The sequence below is a fragment of the Setaria viridis genome, chromosome 4 (genome assembly GCF_005286985.2).
Source record: "Setaria viridis chromosome 4, Setaria_viridis_v4.0, whole genome shotgun sequence".
NCBI lineage: Eukaryota > Viridiplantae > Streptophyta > Magnoliopsida > Poales > Poaceae > Setaria > Setaria viridis.
The window spans coordinates 34,571,649-34,593,464 of NC_048266.2; the positions used below are offsets into that span (position 1 = coordinate 34,571,649).

Genomic DNA, 21,816 nt, shown 5'->3' on the forward strand with positions numbered 1-21,816 from the left:
CCTTCCGTTGTGGGCCCCCGCACTCTCCCTGTTCCTCAACCTCCGCCACCGGAGGCCCCGTGACTCGTCGTCGCCGCCGCGGCAGCAAGGGCACGGGCTCCTGACTCGATCCGCGAGTTTTCACCGGGGCGAGCCCTCCCCACCTCGTGGGTCCGGGCGGCGCTTCCCCAATTGCCGTCGCGACTGAAGCGACGCGAGGGAGCTAGCGCCACGCCCCCGCCGCTCCGTCCAAGTGACGCCGTCCGTTGGCCTTCCCGTCCGGCGGCGCCGCCCCTACATGTGAGTTCTTCCCCTTTCTCCTCTCTCCGTCCAAGTGACGCCGTCCGTTGGCCTTCCCGTCCGGCGCCGCCGCCCCTACATGTGAGTTCTTCCCCTTTCTCCTCTCCTACAACGCCTAGGGTTTGTACTCCTCTCTCCTGATTCCTAGATCTTGCAGATCTTTGTGATAAGTTGTGCGTCGGCAAGCTACTGGAGGACCTCAACTGCACTATCCGTCAAGGTATGTCCGTGCTGCTCTTATTTCTTGCTTTTATCCTGGGGAACACAAGTGTCAATGAGCGAGAAGGATGCATAAGCACCTGAGCTGCAAGTATCATAAGTAGATGCGTCAATCAGAATGTTTGGATACTGCGTGCTAAACTTTACCAGTGTCACATCAGATGTTCGGATGCTAATTATAAGGACTAAACATGAGCTAATTATAAAACTAATTGCACAGATGGAGTCTAATTCGCGAGACGAATCTATTAAGCCTAAATAATTCATCATTAGCAAATGGTTACTGTAGCACCACATTGTCAAATCATGGACTAATTAGGCTTAATAGATTCATCTCGCGAATTAGACTCCATCTGTGCAATTAGTTTTATAATTAGTCTATATTTAATACTCCTAATTAGTATCCAAACATCCGATGTGACGGGTGCTAAACTTTAGCACACTGCATCCAAACAGGCCTGAAGTTGTATGTGGGTACTATGCAATTTGAAAATGCCCTTATAATGGTGATACTGGCTTTCTGAAACTGGTTTAGGTTGAGAGTTACAGTAATAATAGTAGTTGGTTCTTGTGACCAAATCTTTTTGGGACAATGCTGGAACTGTCATGTAGTCATCTGTTATGCTTGTGCTTTTCTGCGATTTTTGGTCTTCATCAAATCTAGATACAAGTAATTAGTTTTGTGAAAAGGGTATATTTACTTGGCTCCTAATTGTTTATTACCATTTCTTTCATAGCTTGACTATCTGTCAGAAAATGCAGCAAGGTGGCAAGTCGCATTGGTTCAGGCATTTACGTCTAATCTTGCAGTAGTGGTATGTTGCAGTGTTCAGATCCACACCTTGCATTTGCACCCAGAAGTTCTCATGCTAGTGCCTGGCTGTAGAGGGAGGTCTGGGGTAGCTCGCCGGCTGGCGGTGGAGGAGGAAGAGACAGTGGTGGAGCATTGTTGCCACCGTAGTAGGGTGGTGGGAGATTGCCAGTGGACGGTGGAGGCGGAGAGCTCGAAGAGGTTAGTGTTGGTGGCGATTCGTGGGCAGCGGTAGAGGTAGTGAAGGCCGCTGGAGTCGGAAGGGAGGCAGAGGTGCTAAGAAAGAAATTAGGAAGGAGAAGGAGGTGTTGGGATGTTGGTGCTAGTGAGTTACTGTTGGCGGCGACTTGTGGGCGGTGGGCGAGGCTGCCGGAGCAGGGAGGGAGGCGGGCGGGGCAAGGGAGCTCGGGAGAGGAAGGAGGCGGCGTCGGGAGCAGAGTAGCATCTGGTGCACAGGAGGAAGAAGATAAGGAGGAGAGATAGGACGGATCCGGTCTGTTGATTTTTTATTGGATGGTGGAGAGCAGTGATTAACAGAAAAACAAATTCTCAATTGACTGACAACGAGATAGATCCTAACTATTAAGCTGCAGAACATCATTATATTCTTGATTTGTAGGAGCTAGCTGTTGGTTGAGGGTGCATGCAAACAAATTAACTGTTTTAGTAAACACAAAGTGTTTTTCACCTTTTTGTTATTTTCCTGGTTGAGTATTTTTATAGTTCTACAATTTGTCCTCTCAGGGTGCTTCATCGAGATGAATCGGCTGGACATGCATGGTCTGCACTAATCACCTACATGGTGATATCTGCTTCTGTAAGTTCTTTTCACACTGGCATTCGGTCCATTCTTTGTAATGATATACATGCAGTAGTAATGTTTATGTTTGTCTTATTGTCTTGTGATTCTGCTTTCTCATAGCACCCTTCGCTGTGGGACATTTTTGTCAATGGATTTGGTATTTGTCAAATTGTGTGGCAAACAGCATGTCATTACAACTTTGTATGCTATACACTGTGTAATGTCATCGGTTAAATAGGAATCTTATGTTGAACTTCATTTATTTCCAAGTTATACATGGTTGGTTACAATCAGATGAACTTGGTTGGTAAAGATCATGTTGATATGGCAAGGGAGTTCCTGAATACTTAAGCAAACTCTCTGTATACGTGTTGCCAGGATACTCCCTCCAGTTACAAATACTTGATGTTTTCGACAATGTTGTAGTGTATAGCTTTTTTTAAGACAAATCTACATGTGTGAGCTATTTTGCTTTATATTTCTTATTTTAAAACTTAGAAGTCACTGATACTCAAAAGTTTTTAAAAATTGACTAGAAAGAGTAGTTCTGTAGGTTATAACTGGAAAGAGTAGTTCTGTAGGTTATTTTTTTGTTCATTGGGCACCACTTGGGCAATTCATGGCAAAGCCTTCTGTAAATCATGTGTGATCATGCTAAGAACCCGTGGCATGGCCTAGATAATCAAGCATGCCTAGCTTTATTGTGGCAAAGTTTGTTCATGAGCCGAACAGATCCCATGTTAGCATTTTGAACATGTTAGTGCCGAATGTGGTTCTTGCTATCATTTCCCAGTAAAAATAATATCTACAGTATCCATGTTTTTCAGATCTAGATATGATCTTCTGTGCACAATAGAATGCATACTCTTTGTTGGAAATGCTAGGCTTATAAGAGCATGGTACCAATTTGAAGTTTTGCGCGAAGCAATTCCCTTCAGCACTCGATATGCCTTGCCAAGCTCATAATATGTTAATGTATCCATGTTAAACAAACTCACTGCAAATAGGTTCATGCATGTTGAGCCTTTGGTTTGTTTTGACAACTTATATGTACTACAGGAAGGTCTGGCTGTCGATGCAGTTCCCCTTTGGATGCTAATGACATTGTTTATGTGCTGAGCTGTTAGACCATGAGGACCTAAAAGTACTTGCATTGCATTTGGTCGGCAGTCTCATTTGCTTGAGTAAAATTGAAAAACATATAACTATTTTGAGACCTGTTGCAGAGAACTACAATGCATATTGCAAAAACCTACAACTATTTTGACACTTGTTGCAGAAAACTACGATTTTCTCACTAGACCTAAGGCTGAAATCTTTGGCCTACCTAATCCATGCAATATAGAAGCTGATGGTTGGGTCCATGGTAAGAAAGTTGTAGTTTTTTGCAACAATGTGTCAAAATAGTTAGTTTTTGCAATTGTCACTGGAAATTGTAGTTTTGTGGAACATCTGCCAAAATAGTTGTAGATTTTTGAAATTACTCTCTGTTTATTGTCTAGATTGCGAGTAGAACATTCCTTGCTCGATCATACATTTGGGAACAATGAAAAAGAACACAAACCCAATTTACAATCCAATTATAGATTTGTAGGTGAATTCAGTCGAAGGCGCAAAAGCCAAAAGTGTTGTGCCTAGGTACTTAGGATAGGCAAGTCAGAACGAAATGTTGTGGGCTTCACTATTCTATTGTGATCCGACTATGCTAGATGGAAATCCGGTTTACAATACTAATTCTGACTATTCCTGGTAATAGAGGCTAAAATGTGGTTCGGGACCTTCTGTCTACAACAATGTAGAATAGTTTAATATAACATATATCAGTTAGTGCATTTTGTGATACAAGATAGGACCAAATATTTATGTTGTAATCTGCTCCCTGTTTACAACATTTCCATTTTATGGGAAATGGGTATTTCACAATGATTGCTGTTGATTGGAGGTGCTTCTTGCACGGTTTTGTCTTTTTGATTTTTATGAAATTGTTGTTAAATCATGAAATGTCATTCGAATCATTAGACCAGAGTCCATAACCATGCAATTTGTTTGGTGATAACATGCATTTTTTTTCTTCAATAACTTGCAGGACCTCACATTGCCATAGGCTCTGTTTGCACCTGAGAGAAGTGAACCGATTCAAGGTGTTCATATACTTTTGGGATGGTTTAAGAAAGGGCCTGGAAGCCTTGTGAGGATAAACATTTTGTGTTAAGGCTATTGATTTTGGGAACTGATTTGGTAATCAGTGCAATGGAGTGCAACAGAGAAGAGGCCTTGAAGGCCAGGGAAATTGCTATTAAGAAGCTGGAAAGCAAAGATTTTGCTGGTGCTAAAAGGATTGCCCTTAAAGCACAGAGAATTTTTCCAGAGATCGAGAACATACCCCAGCTGTTAACTGTCTGTGAAGTACAGTGTGCAGCAGAAGCAAATATAAATGGAATGTTGGACTTTTATGGAATTCTCCAAGTGGAAGTAACAGCGGATGAGATGACCATAAAGAAGCAATATCGTAAGCTTGTCCTCTCACTTCATCCTGATAAAAACAGTTATGCTGGTGCAGAATCTGCCTTTAAGTTTGTTGCAGAAGCATACACAACATTGTCTGATCGAGCAAAACGATATGCATATGACATCAAATGGAGGGTTGCTTCTAAAGCTGCACCAAAGCAGGCTACACAACGGACACAAGCTGCAGAACCAACACGGGCTACGCGACCGAATCAGTCTACACAAACAAAACAGGCTGCAAAACCCAAGCAGGCTGTAAAACCAAAACAGGCTGCGAAACAAAAGCAGGCTACACAACCTAATCTGGCTGAGGAACCAAAACAGGCTACACAGCCAATGCAGGCTACAGAAACAAAGCAGAGCAATAAACCAAAGCAGGCTACAGAACCAATGAAGACTACAGAGCCGATTAACAAAAATGATGCAAATAGAAGTAGCGTGGCAGGATATGGACCATCAGGTTCACCACCCACCGATGAGTGGACATTCTGGACTGTGTGCACCCACTGTAAAACAAAATATAAGTACTATGCTGACATACTGAATCGTCAGATCCGCTGTCAGAACTGCAGGCAAAAATTCTTTGCATTCAACATAAGTAAAGAGGATGTGCCTCCTGTATTCTCATCAAAAGCAGCCAATGGTGCTGGGCAACAGGGCTGTGTTCCCACTCAACAAGGCTGTTCTACAAATTTCCCTTCTAGAGAGAACAAACAGGCAACGCCTTGGACGAATGGAGCACAATATGGTGAACAAATGAAGAGTGGTTCAGAACCAAGTGGTGAGGGTATGGTTAATCATAAGGAAACAAGTGGAAAAGGCGGAGTTGAATTTTCTGCAAGGAATCCATCCGAAGCATCTGCACCAAATGGAAATGGTATGGCAGATGGAAGGATTGCATCTGACACTACTGTGCCAGATTTTGGTGATGGGCAAAGCCTAGGTAGTGGGGTGGATACATCAGCAGAGCGAGGTGCTGCTGGGATCCCTAGTCCACGGAGATCTTCTAGGAGAAAGTCATGTGCTGATGCCAATAACATCCTGAATTCTCCAAAGAAAAAGAGTCGGACACTCAAAGATTGGTTCTCAAATGCTGCTTCCAGTTCTAATAAAGTGTTTGATGATAAAGCTACTCATGCTGATGGGCAGGCTAGTGAACCTCCTGTCTCCAGCAAAACAAATAACCAAGAGAAAGGTTGTACTGTCAATGAAGGCAATCAAATGAACAAAGAAGCTCATGATACAAATGCTGAGAAGCCTTGCAATGCTGGGAGCTTCACATACCCTGATCCAGAATTTTGTAACTTTGATAAGTTCAGGGATGCCAATCTGTTTGCAGTTGATCAGATATGGGCACTTTATGATGACCATGATGCCATGCCGAGATATTATGCTAGAATAAGACATCTTGATACTAACAACTTCAGAGTTCGGTTCACTTGGCTGGAGCATGATGCAGCGAATGATGAGGAAGACAAATGGACTGACAATAAACTGCCTGTGGCTTGTGGGAACTTTACCCTAGGAAACACAGAGGTGTCAGAAGATCCCCTCATGTTTTCTCACATTGTTTCATCATGGTCGAAAGGCCGAAAAAGGGGTTCTTATGTTATACATCCAAGTAAGGGTGAGGTATGGGCTCTTTATAAGGGCTGGAGTATGCAGTGGACCTCAGATGCAGATAACCATAGATCCTATGAGTACGAGGTTGTGGAGGTCCTTTCAAACTTCACGATGGAAGCTGGTGCCACTGTTATCCCTTTGGTCAAGGTTGAAGGTTTTGTGAGTCTTTTTGCAAAAGCAAAGGACAAGTCGTCATTTGTTATACCATCAAGCGAACTACTTCGATTTTCCCACAGCATTCCATTTTTCAGAACAAAGGGAAATGAGAAGGTTGGTGTCCCATGTGGATTTCTTGAACTAGATGCTGTGTCACTTCCTAGTAACCTGGATGCAGCATTTCCACCGGTTACTCTTGATTCTTGTGTGCCTATCGACAGTACAATGAACAGTGGGTTTGTTGATTTGACTGGCGATGCTACACCTGACCCTGGAAATGAACAAAGTGCTCAAAAGGGAAATCAGAGAAATGGAGGAAAGCGGAAAAATCATTCCCTTGAAACTCCTGTTCAGGAAGGCTGTCCCTCCCCCACTATGTACACGTATCCAGAAACAGTATTCTACAACTTTGAAGAAGGCCGGTCATATAATAAGTTTGAGCGAGGCCAGATATGGGCTCTTTACAGTGATTTTGATAAACTTCCCAAGTACTATGGTTGGGTTACCAAAGTTGATCTAGATCCATTCAGAGTCCATCTGACTTGGCTGGAAGCTAGCCCACAATCAGAACAGGAGAATTTGTGGTTAGAGCATGAGCTACCTGTGAGCTGTGGGACATTTAAAATCCGCAACTGGAGGATCAAGTATGACACAAATGATGCATTCTCTCATGTAGTAGAAACCCAAGTTGGTTCAAAACGGCACTTTGAAATTCACCCACAAGTAGGGGAGATTTGGGCGATCTACTACAATTGGTCACCTGGCTGGGTTCCTTCCAGCAAGGATGCTTGTGAATATGCCATTGTTGAGATTACTGAGCGCTCTGAAGCTAGCACCAAAGTCTTATTTCTCACTCAGGTCAATGGCTACATGACTGTATTCAAGCCAGACAACGAGAGGAGTATCCTTGATGTGCCTGCAAAAGATGACTTGAAGTTTTCTCACCAGATACCTTCTTTCCGTCTGACAAAAGAAAAGGGTGGCAAGCTATGTGGCTTCTATGAGCTGGATCCTGCATCTATTCCTGATCCTTTCCTCTCTAGGGGTACCCACTGACTTGCAGAAGCTCAATTCGGCTGCTCTGAAGAAACAAAGACTAATTACTTCCCTTTAACTGAAGTGGGCGATCAGTTCTACTGTAAATGTTTCTGGACGTTCATGCGCCAGGCAACTGTGATTTGGGCGAAACCTTGCTATATGTTCCAGTTCTAGGCCTCGTCGCATGCAGTGGGTCATCAGTTCTATTCCCAGCTGAGCGTAAAATTATTGTCTAATGTTGATGCATTTGAAACTGTAATCGGTCTTTGGTAGAGTTGCATGCAGGCGAGGGCAGCTGGCCTCTCTATTACGAGCTGCAAAACAAATCCGCGTAATTCATTATGAGCTCCAGGATCATGTTAAGTCTCAAATCCTCTAATGTAAATTTAGCACTATCAATTTTATATCCATTGTTGCTGTTGACCTGACGATGCTGTAGGGTAGGGACTAGTTAAAATGAGGCATTCTGGCCTAGTTGGGAAGTTTTTCAAAATCATTGTAGTCAGCATCTTGATAATCTAGTTGCCATTTTGACTCAGATTGCCCTGGTTTTGTCATGGTAATCTTGTGCAGGGAGGCATTCTTTCGGTTTGTGCTAATCGCTAAGGTATGCATTTTTAAAGATGTCTCATTACCTAACTCAGCAAGGGAGGCTTCTTTCTTATAGATATGAAAGTAATATCAAATATTTTTGTTATTGTGTGATAAAAGTGCATGGAAATTGATGTTGAAAGTATCCGGTTTGATTTTTTTGCTAATCACTCCATTCCATTCGCCTTCGATACTTTCAACTATACTCTCAAAATGAGTAACAAGGGAATTTCTTGCGGTGGAACCCAACCTCAAGTACTTAACTCGCTTCCATCACTATTCATAGGCTTTTTTTATTTATTCTAAGAATTAACATGCAATATTCGTAGGTCTTTTTAGATTTATTTTAGGAATTAACCTTCCCTTTTTATTGGGGTGAATGTGAGCTTTACTGTGTTTCGAAGAAAAAACAATATCCTTGCGAAATGCGTCAAACCTTTTTTTTCTTTCTGAGAGGAAATCTACGCCAACGTTGTCACCTCTTATTCTTTTTTAGAGGAAGGTCGTCCCCTCAATTAGGAATTAGGACATTTAACTATTTGCCACTTTTATGGATGGCACTCCTTTGCCAGTTTTACGTTGGTTCCTACATATTTGCCATCGCGAAACAAATGACGCTACAAATTTGCCACTTTTGCTAACGTGTCGCGCCACATCCTCCATCCACCGTGTATCAGGCACGGGAAATGACCGAGTTGCCCTCCACCACATGTCCTCGTGCATCCCCTGCTGCCGCAGTAGCCCCGCGCCGTCGAGCACACAGATGCCCCCCGTGCCGCCTCTTCTGTAAAGCTTCTTCTGTAAAGCTTGTCTCCGACTAGAACATAGTTCTTGCTGCGCCGTGAGACTTGTTCTGCCTCTGTCTTGTCTGAAGGTAACTTGTGCTCTTTGATGTAGTCGATATAGGGAACTCTCCAGTCTACGTCGATTATCATAACCTCCCGATCTAGCGTGGTAGGACCCCGATTAGTGGTTGTTGATGGTGCCGGCTCCGTTATAGATGGCTTGTGTAGCTCATGGATGAAAACCACTGCTGGAACTTGAGCACGAGTAGATCCAAACTTGGATAGGACGAGTAGATCCAAGCTTGGATAGGACGTTCGCGGCAACATTGTTGTTGTGAACTACATGGTGGAACTCCAAACTAGAGAATTTTTTCTCTAGCTTGCGTACTTCTAGGCAATACGCATCCATGTTCTCCCACTCGTCGTTGACTTGATTGATCAGGAAGTTTGTGAAACATGGCCAACTCCAACTAATGTTACTGAGCTTAGAGGATTCTTGGGGTTAAGTAGATACTACAGAAAGTTTGTGAAACATTATGGCTTGATAGCAAAACATCTGACACAATTGCTGAGAAAGAATCAGTTTGTGTGGAATGAACAAGCACAACAGGCCTTTGAGGCTCTCAAACAAGCTATGTCCAGTACTCCTGTTCTTGCTCTACCTGATTTCACATAGTAGTTCATCAAAACTGATGCTTGTGATGTGGGTATTGGAGCAATTCTTATGCAAAAAGATCAAGCAGTGGCATTTCTCAGTAAAGCTTTGTCAACACAACATAAGCATCTCTCAATTTATGAGAAGGAATTTTTAGCACTGATCATAGCAGTGTACAAGTGGAGACAATATTTGCAGAATCAAAAGTTTATTATCAGAACTGATCACAAGAGTTTAGCCTATCTGACTAGATAGAATCTACACTCTGACATGCAAAAGAAAGCTATGACAGATTGATGGGGATGCAATTCAAGGTGGTTTACAAGAAAGGGAAAGAGAATGTAGCTGCTGATGCCCTGTCAAGAATGCACCATTTGTTTGCACTTCAAGTTGTTTCTTCAGTACAGCCAGTGTGGATTTAGGAACTCTTAAATTCTTATGCTACTGATCCAAAAGCCCAGCAACTTCTGACTCAACTTGCTATCACTAGCCCTAATGAACAAGGGTTCTCTTTGGACAAAGGTCTGATCAGATATAAAGATAAATTATGGGTGGCCTAGAATTCAGCTTTGCAGACAAATTTGATTACTGCACTTCACTCTAGTGCCACTGGGGGCCATTCAGGGGTCAATTCTACATATTACAGAATGAAGAGACTATTTCATTGGAGGGTCTTAAGCAAGATGTGGAGGATTTTGTTAAGCAATGTGCTGTCTGTCAACAAGCAAAACACTCCAATGCCTTATCAGTTGGACTCATGCAGCCATTACCTATTCCAGAAGGTGCATGGCAAGACATATCCATGGATTTCATAGAAGGCCTACCAAAATATGAGGGTTCAATGTGATTCTGGTCATTGTTGACAGATTCACCAAGTATGTCAATTTCGTCCCAATTAAGCATCCCTTCAAAGTCAGAACTATTGCCAAGTTAGTGTTTGACAATGTGGTCAAGTTGCATGGTTTACCCAAGACAATTGTGTCAGATAGGGATAAAGTGCTCACCAGCACTTTTCAGAAAGAGTTATTCAGCATGGTTGGTACTCAACTTGTTCTTAATTCGGCTTATCGTCCCCAAACAGATGGAAAAATAGAACAAGTCAACCAGTGCCTTGAGATGTATTTGAGGTGTGTAGTCTATCATGATCCTAAATAGTAGAGGTCTTGGTTATCACAAGTAGAGTTTTGGTACAACTCCTCTCACCATACATCATTGGGTTGCTCCCCATTTCGTGCCCTATATGGTCATGATCCAAATGTAAGAATTCTGCTAGAAATCACCACTACAACTACTTCTTTAGTGGCTGAAATGATTATTGAACTCAAAGCACAGGCGGCAGTTCTGAAAGAGCACTTGGCCAATGCTCAGAACAAGATAAAAACTACTGCAAATAGACAGAGATGCCATCAGGAATATCAAGTGGGAGAGAGGGTGCTACTGAAACTTCAGCCATATGCACAATCTTCTCTGGTGAACGGGCGCTTTCCAAAATTGGCATTCAAATACTTTGGGACTTACATAGTGTTGGAGAAGATTGGGAAGGCAGCTTATAAGTTGGAGTTGCCCGATGATGCACTGATCCACCCAGTCTTCGCAACTAAAACCTTTCTTACCTAACTATACACATGTCTTCTCTGAGTTACCTAAGGTTGCAAAGCTAGACAAGACTGACATTCTTCCAGAAGCTGTATTGAACAGAAGGCTGGTCAAGAAGGGAGGGAAAGTTGTACCACAAGCGCTAATTAAGTGGACGGGTCGACCTGATGAAGCTGCTACTTGGAAAGACTGGTATGTTCTTCGGGGCAGGTTCCTAGGATGCCTTGTTGGAGGACCAGCAACCTTTGAGGTGTGTGTGTGTGTGTGTGTGTGTGGGGGGGGGGGGGGGGGGGGGGGGGGGGGGGGGAAGATGTCATGTCCCTGACGGCATCGACATACTGAAGACGGAGATTTACAAATAGGCTATCAAGTCTGTTAAGGAGATTAACTTTGTTAGTCTATCATGTGAGCCCAGAGGGCGAAATCAAACTCTGGGGTTTAGGGTTCTCTGCCCTCCCCGACTGAATCCGTTCCTCTTGTGCTTGCTCACGTCGACGGCTGCTCGCCGGCAGCTATGGGTGTGTCAGCATCGTATTTTACAGAGCATGCTTGTTTCGGTGATGTTTTCCAAAAGACGCAATCTTTTAGTGATACAGAACAAATTTTTCCCATGTTTGTCCACAAGATCAACTTCCAAATGAACAAAACATTAATCTCTATATAAATCCAATTGCCACAAACGTTGACTTAGAAGGAATCGACCAATATGAGTGCATTACACATTGTAAACGAGTAAACATGAGTAATGTTCTCATAACATCTCCTGGTGACAAAAAATTGCTAGGATTGGAAGATTCTGACCCAAATCCTTATCATAAACATTCCCAGACCAATTCTCCTCATCCAAATAACTCATGTGATTTAGTTCAAATTTAAGTTAAATCTCAGAAAATCCTAGACATTACTGCTCCCCGTTGAGGTAAATGAACAACAAGAACAAAAATCTAGACATTGCCATTTAATTCTACAGATTTCTTTTGAGAGAGTAGAACAAAAATACAATGGTCATCGTACAACTTTGCTCTCAATGCAACACAATTTGTTGCATCTCCTCCCTGTAGAACAGAAACTACCAGCCGTTACAAATTGCTCACGCTAAGCAATTTACCATAAGTATTCTCATAATAATCCATCTAAAACTTTACTAATTCCAATGGGCTACATTGACTGTGTCCCGATCAAACCTGACAACAGATTTGTCCAATCAAAGTTACAAATTGGAATGGGTTCAAGAATCGAGCTTACTCCTTGTGCTCTCTGCCCTTCTTTTTCTTCCATTTGAGAAATATTTGGATAGAGAGGCCAGAGAAGACCATCACAACACTACCCCATTGCTTCAGAGATAGTGGGTTGCCGCTGATGACGGATGAAACCACGATGCTCATGAATTTGCGGGTGGTAGTGATTGTTGTGTTAGTAAGAGAGCCAAATCGGCTGATGGTTAGGAAGATGAAATTCTGCCCCACAGCACCACATAGGCAGAACAAGAAAATGTCCCAGGCCACCTCTGGGTTTTCCTGGCAAAATTTCACTGCCTCAAAACCGTTTGCATATGGCCAATTACTAAACAGCAATGGCGCCACAAACATAATTACAGCGTTGTATATGGTTCCCCATAGGTTCATGCCAAGCATTATATCCCATGGATTAGTCTTTGGAAATCTACGGTAAAAAAACTTTCATTTAGAATAATGATAAAAATATTCCATAATGGTTTGATATGAGATTGAGAGGATATAATTACCTTGATTTTATCAAATCCTGGGTTGAGTTTGTATACCCATCAAAAGCTAAGTTGAGGAAGCACAATGCATAGCCAAGGGGTGCATTAGGGTTGGCAAGCTTCTTAATTGTCTTGGAGCTTGTCTGATACAGTAGCGGAAAACAGATTTTAGCAGTCCAGTTAATCGATATGGTTGTTAATGAATATATTAAAGATCATCTTACCTTCAACAATGCGAAGGATGATACACCACCAGCAACAAGAAAGGTGCAAAGATACTCTGGAAATGTGTACTTCACACCATAGAGTAGAGTCCCCATTAACATTACTGTACAAATTGAATCACCAGTCAGAAACAATTGTACTGAAGCTATGAAGCATAGCTGCAAAAGTTGATGAAGAAAGCTTATAAGACAAAGCACTTAAAACACCACAATTACTAATTCCAAACAAATGGCAACACATACAAACAAGTTCATTATTCACCTCTCCAGTACTAATATGTAGTAATTGGATAAACTGATCTATCCTCATTGCTCATGCATAAGCTACCCTCATCTATTTCTCAAGTCAAATTGTAGAGCAGGGTATAGTCTAAACAATAGGTTTATTATCTTTGCTTGTAATTTTATTCCATTTTTTTGTTACTAATAGAGATAAATTAAATCAGACTGTCTATCAAAGGAAGAATAAGCAACCCTGATATGCAATGTGCATCACAAATATTTTTATGTAGAGATCACTCAGCAGTCTGCACAAGTAAATGTAAAGTTACCTGGAATCATCTTAGAAGATTTGGCCAACACCTGTTAATATCAAGATTAAATTAGTAACGATGTATCTTGATCTTCAAGAATTTGTTGACATGATCTCATGAAATGGAACTACTTGGTGATTGTTCGTCATAAGTATTGCTCTAGCTATTCAATTCAATTAGAAGATTTAATTTCTCAAAGAGGGGAGACATGAAAGAATATTGACTCAATAGGGTGAGATAGGCTTGTCCCAGTTGTTATAATAAGTCTTGAGTAGAAGAAAAAAAAACTAACAATGATGTGAACTTTATGCAATTCAGTGCCCTACCATATTGGGTGCAAAGTTGAAAGGAGAGAGTCACTGACAATACAGAAAATTCCATCACCGGTACCATATATGAGGTGCACTGTTTAGTACCACCCTCCTAGTGCATCATACACATGAGTGCCACTAGCCATTTTTAATCTTTTTATCATGAATTTAGAATTTCACAATACACATCCTTCAATATTAATATGCTGAGAATTCTTAAAGAGTCATCTAACTTGATCTGTGGCTGATCCACATTAAAATGAGAGCAGATCATTTTGTTGATGGTGTACGTTAGAATTAACCCTAAACTCCCAGCCTGCACTATAATTCCAAAATTGTAGAATCTGAACCTACAATTTCACAAAATCAGACATGATGGCATGGCAGCATGCAGAACATTCCGTAACATGTCATAAACGCTTCCTGCAAAATCCGGTAAGGCAAAAACTACAACGCAGCTGCCTGTGGTATTCCATTCCCCTTTTCTTCAAAGTTTTTATTTAGTTCCATTATAGCAACATTTCAATCCAGTAACGCCATGAACAGCATTACTGATAATCGTAACAAAGCATCATTGACAGTTCCGAAATCAAGAAAGGAAGCTGAGACAGAAAAGGCAGCCGGAACCATACCTGAGCCGGGTAGCTGATGTACTTGAGCGCCTCGATCCCCATGGTCGGTCCGATGGTGTTGGTGACGCTGACGCCCCAGTACTTCCACAGCGGCGCACGGCCGGTGGAGCTACTCCCACCCGACCACAGCTTGATCACTGCATTTAAACAACAAAATTCATTAACAATTAGAGCGCGATCGACGTCCAAATCAGCTCAATCAATTACCACGACGTGGCGCGAAATGCAACTACAGAACACAACCACGCCGCGTGGGGAAGGGAGGGAGGGAGAGGGTGCTCACTTATGAAGGACCAGACGAAGCACATGACGTTCTGCGCGAAGTTGAGGAACGCGAGGTGCTCGAACCGCCGCGCCTCCGGCCCGAACCGCTTCGTCGACCTGAACCGCCGCCGAACAAAGCCCACCAAATTGATCCCAGGTTCTCACTGTATCGGAGTTCAGTAGACAGCATTCGGGAGGGGATGCTTACAGAGTCTCCTGGAGGACGCCCTGGTAGATGTAGGCGGACCAGATCCCGGCGACGCAGAAGGCGAGGACGGCCACGCGCCCCGCCATGCTCCCGCCGCCGGCGGCGGCGTCGCCACGGTCGCGGGGCCGGGGGCGGATGACGCCGTTGGCACCGCCGCCGCCGCGGCCCCTGCGCGCGGAGGCCATGGTGTCGGTTCGCCGGTCCGGTGACGGCAAGGGATCAGTAGAATCGCAGCGAATCCCGTTCGATGCGCGATGGTCGCCGGGAAGAGAAAGCGGGAGCGCGTGTTATAGGAGTGGGGACATGGGGGCGCAGGCGCAACCGTGGGGAGGGAGGGAGGCGCGCGTCAGAGGAGTGACGTGGCGCGGAGCGATTGGGGGAAGCGTGCCAGGACGGACGCCTCATTGGCTGGATGGCGTGGAAGGCAGGAAGGTGACGGCCCGAGCGTGCGTGTCGTTGGGCTGCTTTGGACTGGGCTGGACCCCGATTTGTATCCGAGACTTCCCCCTTGTTCACTTTACTCCCAACTCCCAACTTTGGCACTATGCAAAAAGAAGATTCCCCATCACATCAAACTTGCGGTACATGTATGGAGTACTAAATGTAGATGAAATTAAAAACTAATTGCACAGTTTTGTTGTACTTTGCGAGACGAATCTTTTGAGCCTAATTAGTCAATGTTTGGACAATAATTCACAAATACAAACGAAACGCTACAGTGTTGCTACAGTAATTTGGCACCTCCCAAATTCCTCAAGTAAACAAGGGCTTCGGAATTGGCAAGTGTGGTTGACCGTTTTATAGCAAATTGAAGTCTTGAGAAAATCTTGAGCTGCGCCTGAGTTAAACAATTGGAATTTAGGATCTTGGAGGATGGCATCCCGGGAATCCTATCTATCTTCAAAAGATTGTTTTTCTAGGGTATGAAATCTATACTATAAGGACAGCTAACATGAGGTGGAGGATATACGTACTTGATTCCCTAAGCCAACCATACGTACATATATACCTGATCTGCGTAAAATGTTTGTTGGAGTTCGAAATTGGCCGACCGGTCAGACTGGTTCCTCTAGGCGATCTGACCGATCCGGGGCTTTGTAGCTGATCTGGCAAAATCAACCGGTCTGACCGGTGGGTACGGGCAGTCTAACCGGTCTCACCCTAGTCCGAATAGATCTGAGGAATCCTTGTAGATTAAGATTTGTAAAAGGATTTCCTTGCGGGGCAAGAACTCCCCACCCTGTAAATATAAAGGGATACGGTCGATTGAAGCTAACACCCAATCGAACAATACAATTTACCTTTTTATTCTCAAATCCTAATCTTTTCCAACCTCCTTGCTCTCCTCCTTCATCTCCACGGTGGTTGAGGAGGTTCTGAGTGGTCTGCCGATCTCAGAACAACCCTAGGCGCACCATCCCGACGGGGTCCCTCCCGGGGTGGTGAACGTAGGTTTTCACGTTTCCCCGTGCTGACCGATCTGACCAGCTGCTCCGATCGGTCTAACCGGCTTGGAGGTGGAAGCCTCGTAAGGTGAAGTTCCACCGCGCGCGATCTAGCGCAATTCGGTGTGTTGACTAGAAAAAGCGTCAACACATTTTTTGCGACTCCGCTGAGGAAGAAAGATCTGGTTAATAACAATCGTTCTATCAAACCCTAGAAAGATGGGATCTACGACAGAACTCGACAAAGGCAACATCATCATGACTTCCATTGAAGATCTGAGCGAAGAGGAGTGCCAGAAGTACTTGGTGTTGCAAGAGTACATCCAGATGCAGTTCTTGGGGAGCATCAAGAAGGATCGCCAAGGCAAGACATCAAGGGTACAAGACTTCGAGATGCCCGCGATCAAGATGAGCGACAACGAGGTTGAGGTAATAAGCAATGTAAGCGAACTTCCCCCCAACCAATGTTTGATTAACGATCAAGTTAAAACTTCCATTAAGGGTACAGAGGATCTCTTGTCGTCTTTTGTTGCTCATTTAGAGAAAGTAGAAAAAGGAAAATTTGTTGGATCTACTAGTAATACTTCTAATAATGATTTTCCTCAAATTGATCAACGTGGGGTAGTATATCCTAGTTCATCGGCTTCATCAGGGTTTAGTACTGAAAATCCTCAATATGGCATGGCGACCAACTTTTTCTCAGGTCAGACGCCGCCGCCGGTGCAGCCGCCAAAGCCGAACACGGCTGGAGCAATCAGCTTGGTCCAGGCAAGCGGTTAGACCGGTTCCACTGGTCAGACCAGCCAGCTGGCGGTCATACCTAAACAACCTAAGCCGCTTGCTGCTGTTCCTAGTTCAGCTGCTCCTAGCCGTACTAGTGAGCTTGGGAATGCAGCACCTTCATTCAACACAATAGCATACACATCGACACATATTCCTCATACTAACGTGTCATCCAATGGCATACCCAATGATATGTATGATGCTCTTCATCGTACTCAAAATAACACTACGCCCCACGTGAGCGATGTGAATATTGTAGCTGCAATGCCACAACAGCCAAATAGTTCTAATGAATTTACTAAGTTTAAGGAAGATTTGGCTATCATGATAAAAAAGCAAGCTTGGCATTGATTTTGGTAATCCTATGTTGTATCAAAAACCTTATCGTGCTGAGTTTGATTATGCTTCCCTTCCCACTAGTTGGCGCGTGCTTGATTTTGTTAAATTCAATGGTGAAGACAACCGCACTACTTGGGAATATATTAGTCAATTTACTGCTCAACTAGGAGAAGTGAGTTCCATTAATGCTTTGAAAGTGCACTTATTCTCTTTATCCTTAACTGGAACTGCTTTTGCTTGGTTTTCATCTTTAGCTCCCAGTTCTATTGACTCTTGGGATCAATCAGAACAAAAGTTTCATGATCATTTTTATAGTGGGAGTTTTCAATTAAAGTTGATAGAAAATCGGTTAAGCAAGGTCGAGATGAACCGGTTTATGATTATATAAGATGATTTAGGGAAACTAAGAACCGTTGCTTTAATTTGTCAATTTCTGATACGGATCTTGCTGATATTGCTTTCAAGGGCTTGAGATCATCTATTAGAGATAGGATAGATGGTTATGACTTTCTTTCGCTTGGACAAGTACATGTAAGGGCTATGGTGCAAGAAAATAAAATGAAGAAAGAGAAAGAAAGTTTTAAGTCTCATCATTCTAATATGCATGCTATTGAGTATGATTATAATAGTTCGAACGATGAAGATAATGACGTCTATGTTGCTAATTTTGTGTGGCCTTCTAAGGCTAAAACTTATTCTTATTCATCTCTTAAGCCAGCTCATAAGGGTCGGTAAGAGGAAGTAAAGTTTACTTTTGATGTTTCCAAAAGTGACTGCATATTTGATGAATTGCTTAAAATTGGGAACATTAAGATATCTCATGTCATACCTCCACTTGAACAATTAAAACGACGTGCATATTGTAAATTTCATAATTCTTTCTCACATGCTACTAATGATTGCAATGTGTTCCGTCTGCAGGTTCAATCGGCCATAAATGAAGGAAGATTGGCTTTTCATGAGATGCAAGTAGATAAGACACCTTTCCCTGTCAACACCATGGATCTGCAGTAGCCCAAGGTACTGGTTCAGCCGCATCAAGCTGAAGCAACCAAAGGCAAGAATGTGGTGGTTGGTGAGGAGAAGCCCAATTTGAGAGGCAAAGAGTTGACATGGGAAGTGGCATATGAATAGACTCCCGATGGCAGAGAGTCATTCAAGATCACCGTGAGAGCTTCTGGACACGGGGTGCAAGGGTGGACCTTGCAGACTAGTCAAAGACTGTTTGAGCCTGCTGATAGGACAAACCGGTCCGACCAGTTCAGGCGACCGGTCAGACCGATCTGGCTTAGGGCCGCCCCTGAATGCTAAAATTGAAGTGTCCGGAGATTGGAACCTGAAAACTTAACTTGGCAAAAGATTAGGGGAGTGATGCAATGAAAATCACATTTGACAAGCTTTTGGCCAAGTATTCCAACCAAAAGGTTATTACAAGTGATCGACCATTAAAAAAAAGAATGAGGTCCCCCATGCGCCAAGAGGGGCCGGTTTTACCTCCAAGAGTAGCTACAAGGCAGAGGGGTGAATATTCCCAACAGAAGCAGTACCCTACCACATCGTGGGCTCCTCCAATGTCGAATCCACCATGCCCGATGTGGGATGATAATGGCATGATGTGGGTACCTTATCAGTTGGTGCAGCAGCAGCCTTTTCATCCTGGATGGAGAGAATCAAGGAGACCAGCTCTGGAAAGGGTATCACGCCCCATGCATGACCGTTTGACACCTCACCGATCAGGTTGGAGCCAACAGGCTCAACGGGTCAGACCGGTCTATCCCAACCGGTCTGACTAGCCTACCCAGGCACCTAGGTCATCTCCTTCAAGGCAAGTGTATCATCCCAAGAAAAAAGAGGAGGTGGTGCAGAAGATGGACATTGACTTAGAGAGGACTACAAGCAAGGATATAATCCAGATTGGGTGCATGAAGGTCCCCTTTGAGGATAATGGCAAAAGGCTGATTGTCATAGATAATAAGGCTGAGACATCTGTCTAGAAGATCCCTGCTACTAATGATCATGAAGCTAGCAGTACCAACTCTAGCTCCAAGTACTTCTTGCCAAGGTAGTGCCCTGCCGGTTTGACTTGCACTCAAAGGAGAAAGCTTCAAAGATTACACTTCCAAGAAAAGAAGCAAGAGCTAGAGAAACAAAGGGATGAGATCTTTAACAAGTATAGACCTATGGTCCCGCAGAAGAAAGAGTGGAAGGCCAAGGTGGATGCTCAACCAGCACCTGCACCAGTTAGACCGGCTAGGGAACCGGTCACACTAGTCGAGACGCTGACGCCAGCAGTCGAGCCAATCAGACCAGTTGACGAACCGGTCCAACTGGTCGAGCTAGAGATGGTGAGTTGGCATCGGTTCCTGAAATAGAAGATGATGAGCAACTTGTTGATTACGGTTCTTCACCTGAGCACATGAGCCTTGATATTAATGTGGTGCACATGTCTTCAAATGGCTATGTTATTCTGGAGGAAGATTTGGCTTATCTTGATTTCGGGCCTAAGGAAGGTATATTCTAGAAGCCTAAAGCTACTGATAATTATCAGAAGTCATTGTATATGAAGGGTCACATCACTGGGAAGCCAACTTCTCGGATGCTAGTTGATGGTGGGGCGATTGTCAACTTGATGCCCTACTCTTTGTTCAAGAAGTTGGGTGGTTTAGATGAGGAGCTGATCAAGACCACATGACTAACAGTGGTATGGGAGGAGGCAAGCCTATGGGAACTAAATGCGTTGTCTCTATGGAGCTCACCGTTGAGAGCAAGATGTTGGCTACCGCTTTCTTCGTCCTTGAAACACAAGGTAACTTTAGCTTAATTTTGGGTCGTGATTGGATACATGCGAATCAGTGCATTCCTTCTACCTTGCATCAATTTTTAATTCAATGGGTAGGCAATGAAGTAGAGGTTGTGCATGGTAATACGTTGACTTGTGTTGTTGTAGCTGATAGTTCCACCATAGGCATACATGATAATGTTAAATGTTTATCTAGTTTAGATCTTTCTAATTATGAGCTCATCAGTTGTACTAAAGATGGCTTTGTCCCTACTGTCCTAAAGCTGGTCGAAAATTGGCTAAACCACCTCATGTGATTTAATGGATAAAAATCTAGAGTGGTTGCAGCAGAGACTTGAACACTATTAGGCAAATAAGAATGATATGTGTGAAGCCATTGAAGACTTTGATGATATGAGTAAATTGGGACAAGGATTTACATCGGCTGATTCTTTGGATGAAGTAGATATTGGTGATGCCGACATTTGTAAACAAGAATCTTGAACCTCCATTTAAGGCTGATTTAATTAAGTTATTGAAAGAGTATGTCAACTGTTTTATATGGAATTATCATGAGATGCCTGATTTAAGCCGCAAGTTAGTTGAGCATCGGCTGCCAATCAAACTTACTTTTAGGACTCATAAACAACCTGCTAGGTGATTTAATCCTATCATATATGACCGAGTTAAAGAAGAAACTAATTGGTTGCTAGGTGCTAAGTTTATTAGGCCTTGTCGATATGCTGATTGGATTTCCAATATTGGCCTGTTGAGAAGAAGGGTACGGGTAAGCTCAAAGTTTGCATTGATTTTAGAGATCGTAATAGGGCTACTCCTAAAGATGAATATCCTATGCCTATAGCCGATATACTTATTAATGCTACTTCTGGACATATAATTATTAGCTTCATTGATGGTACTGCTGGATATAATCAAATCTTTATGGCTGAAGAGGATATTTCCAAAACGGCATTTGTATGTCCAGGATTTATTGGTTTATTTGAGTGGGTAGTCATGACTTTTGGTTTAAAGAATGCTGGTGCTACTTATCTAAGAGCTATGAATTTAATCTTTCATGAATTGCTTGGTGTAATTTTAGAAGTTTATATCGATGATATTGTTGTCAAATCGGCTAGTTTAGCATCCCATTTAGCTTATTTAAGACTTGCATTTGAGAAAATGCGTCGATATGGCTTAAAGATGAATCCACTCAACTGTGCTTTTGGTGTATCGGCTAGGAAGTTTTGGGGCTTTATTGTGCATGAGAATGGCGAGGAGATAGATCCTAAGAAAATTGAGTCCATTAGAAAAGTACAAGCTCCTACCTGCAAGAGAGAGTTGCAGAAGTTCTTGGGCAAGGTGAATTATTTGAGAATATTCATTTGTAACTTGTCCAGGAAGGTGAATGCTTTTACTCCTATTCTTTGGTTGAAAAATGAAGCTGAATTCACTTGGGGGGCAAAATAGCAAGAGGCCTTCGAGGAGATCGAGCATTATTTGTCTTCGCCACCC

General features: G+C 43.1%; 2 protein-coding genes across 5 annotated transcripts; one reads left to right on the forward strand and one right to left on the reverse strand.

The window, feature by feature from the left end:
- LOC117852047 (uncharacterized) lies at positions 1 to 7,859 on the forward strand. Of its 4 annotated transcripts, none has more exons than XM_034733969.2 (5): positions 1 to 360; positions 437 to 499; positions 1,236 to 1,313; positions 2,054 to 2,126; positions 4,198 to 7,859. In XM_034733969.2, the coding sequence occupies exon 5, from the start codon at positions 4,362 to 4,364 to the stop codon at positions 7,452 to 7,454; it is 3,093 nt and encodes a 1,030-aa protein (XP_034589860.1). In that variant the 5' UTR covers positions 1 to 360; positions 437 to 499; positions 1,236 to 1,313; positions 2,054 to 2,126; positions 4,198 to 4,361; the 3' UTR covers positions 7,455 to 7,859. The 4 variants fall into 4 exon arrangements, with proteins under 4 accessions (XP_034589860.1, XP_034589861.1, XP_034589859.1 ...); XM_034733970.2 differs by having other exon boundaries at positions 1,261 to 1,313; XM_034733968.2 differs by lacking the exon at positions 1,236 to 1,313.
- Positions 7,860 to 12,014: 4,155 nt separating this feature from the next.
- On the reverse strand, positions 12,015 to 15,237 carry LOC117854001 (UDP-galactose/UDP-glucose transporter 3). The gene is made up of 7 exons (XM_034736283.2): positions 14,959 to 15,237; positions 14,770 to 14,867; positions 14,487 to 14,623; positions 13,562 to 13,592; positions 13,011 to 13,114; positions 12,808 to 12,929; positions 12,015 to 12,725 (listed from the first exon to the last, which is right to left on the reverse strand). The coding sequence occupies exons 1-7, from the start codon at positions 15,141 to 15,143 to the stop codon at positions 12,305 to 12,307; spliced, it is 1,098 nt and encodes a 365-aa protein (XP_034592174.1). The 5' UTR covers positions 15,144 to 15,237; the 3' UTR covers positions 12,015 to 12,304.
- Between the last annotated feature and the right edge of the window lie 6,579 nt (positions 15,238 to 21,816).

What these genes read in the sequence shown, in the direction of transcription:
- LOC117852047 (XM_034733969.2), top strand. Translation starts at nt 4,362, where the DNA reads ATGGAGTGCAACAGAGAAGAGGCCTTGAAGGCCAGGGAAATTGCTATT.
- LOC117854001 (XM_034736283.2), bottom strand. Translation starts at nt 15,143, where the DNA reads ATGGCCTCCGCGCGCAGGGGCCGCGGCGGCGGCGGTGCCAACGGCGTC. An exon ending in ACATCAGCTACCCGGCTCAG is followed by an intron (nt 13,593 to 14,486) that starts GTATGGTTCCGG and finishes TGATATTAACAG; the next exon opens with GTGTTGGCCAAATCTTCTAA. An exon ending in CAGGATTTGATAAAATCAAG is followed by an intron (nt 12,726 to 12,807) that starts GTAATTATATCC and finishes TTTTTACCGTAG; the next exon opens with ATTTCCAAAGACTAATCCAT.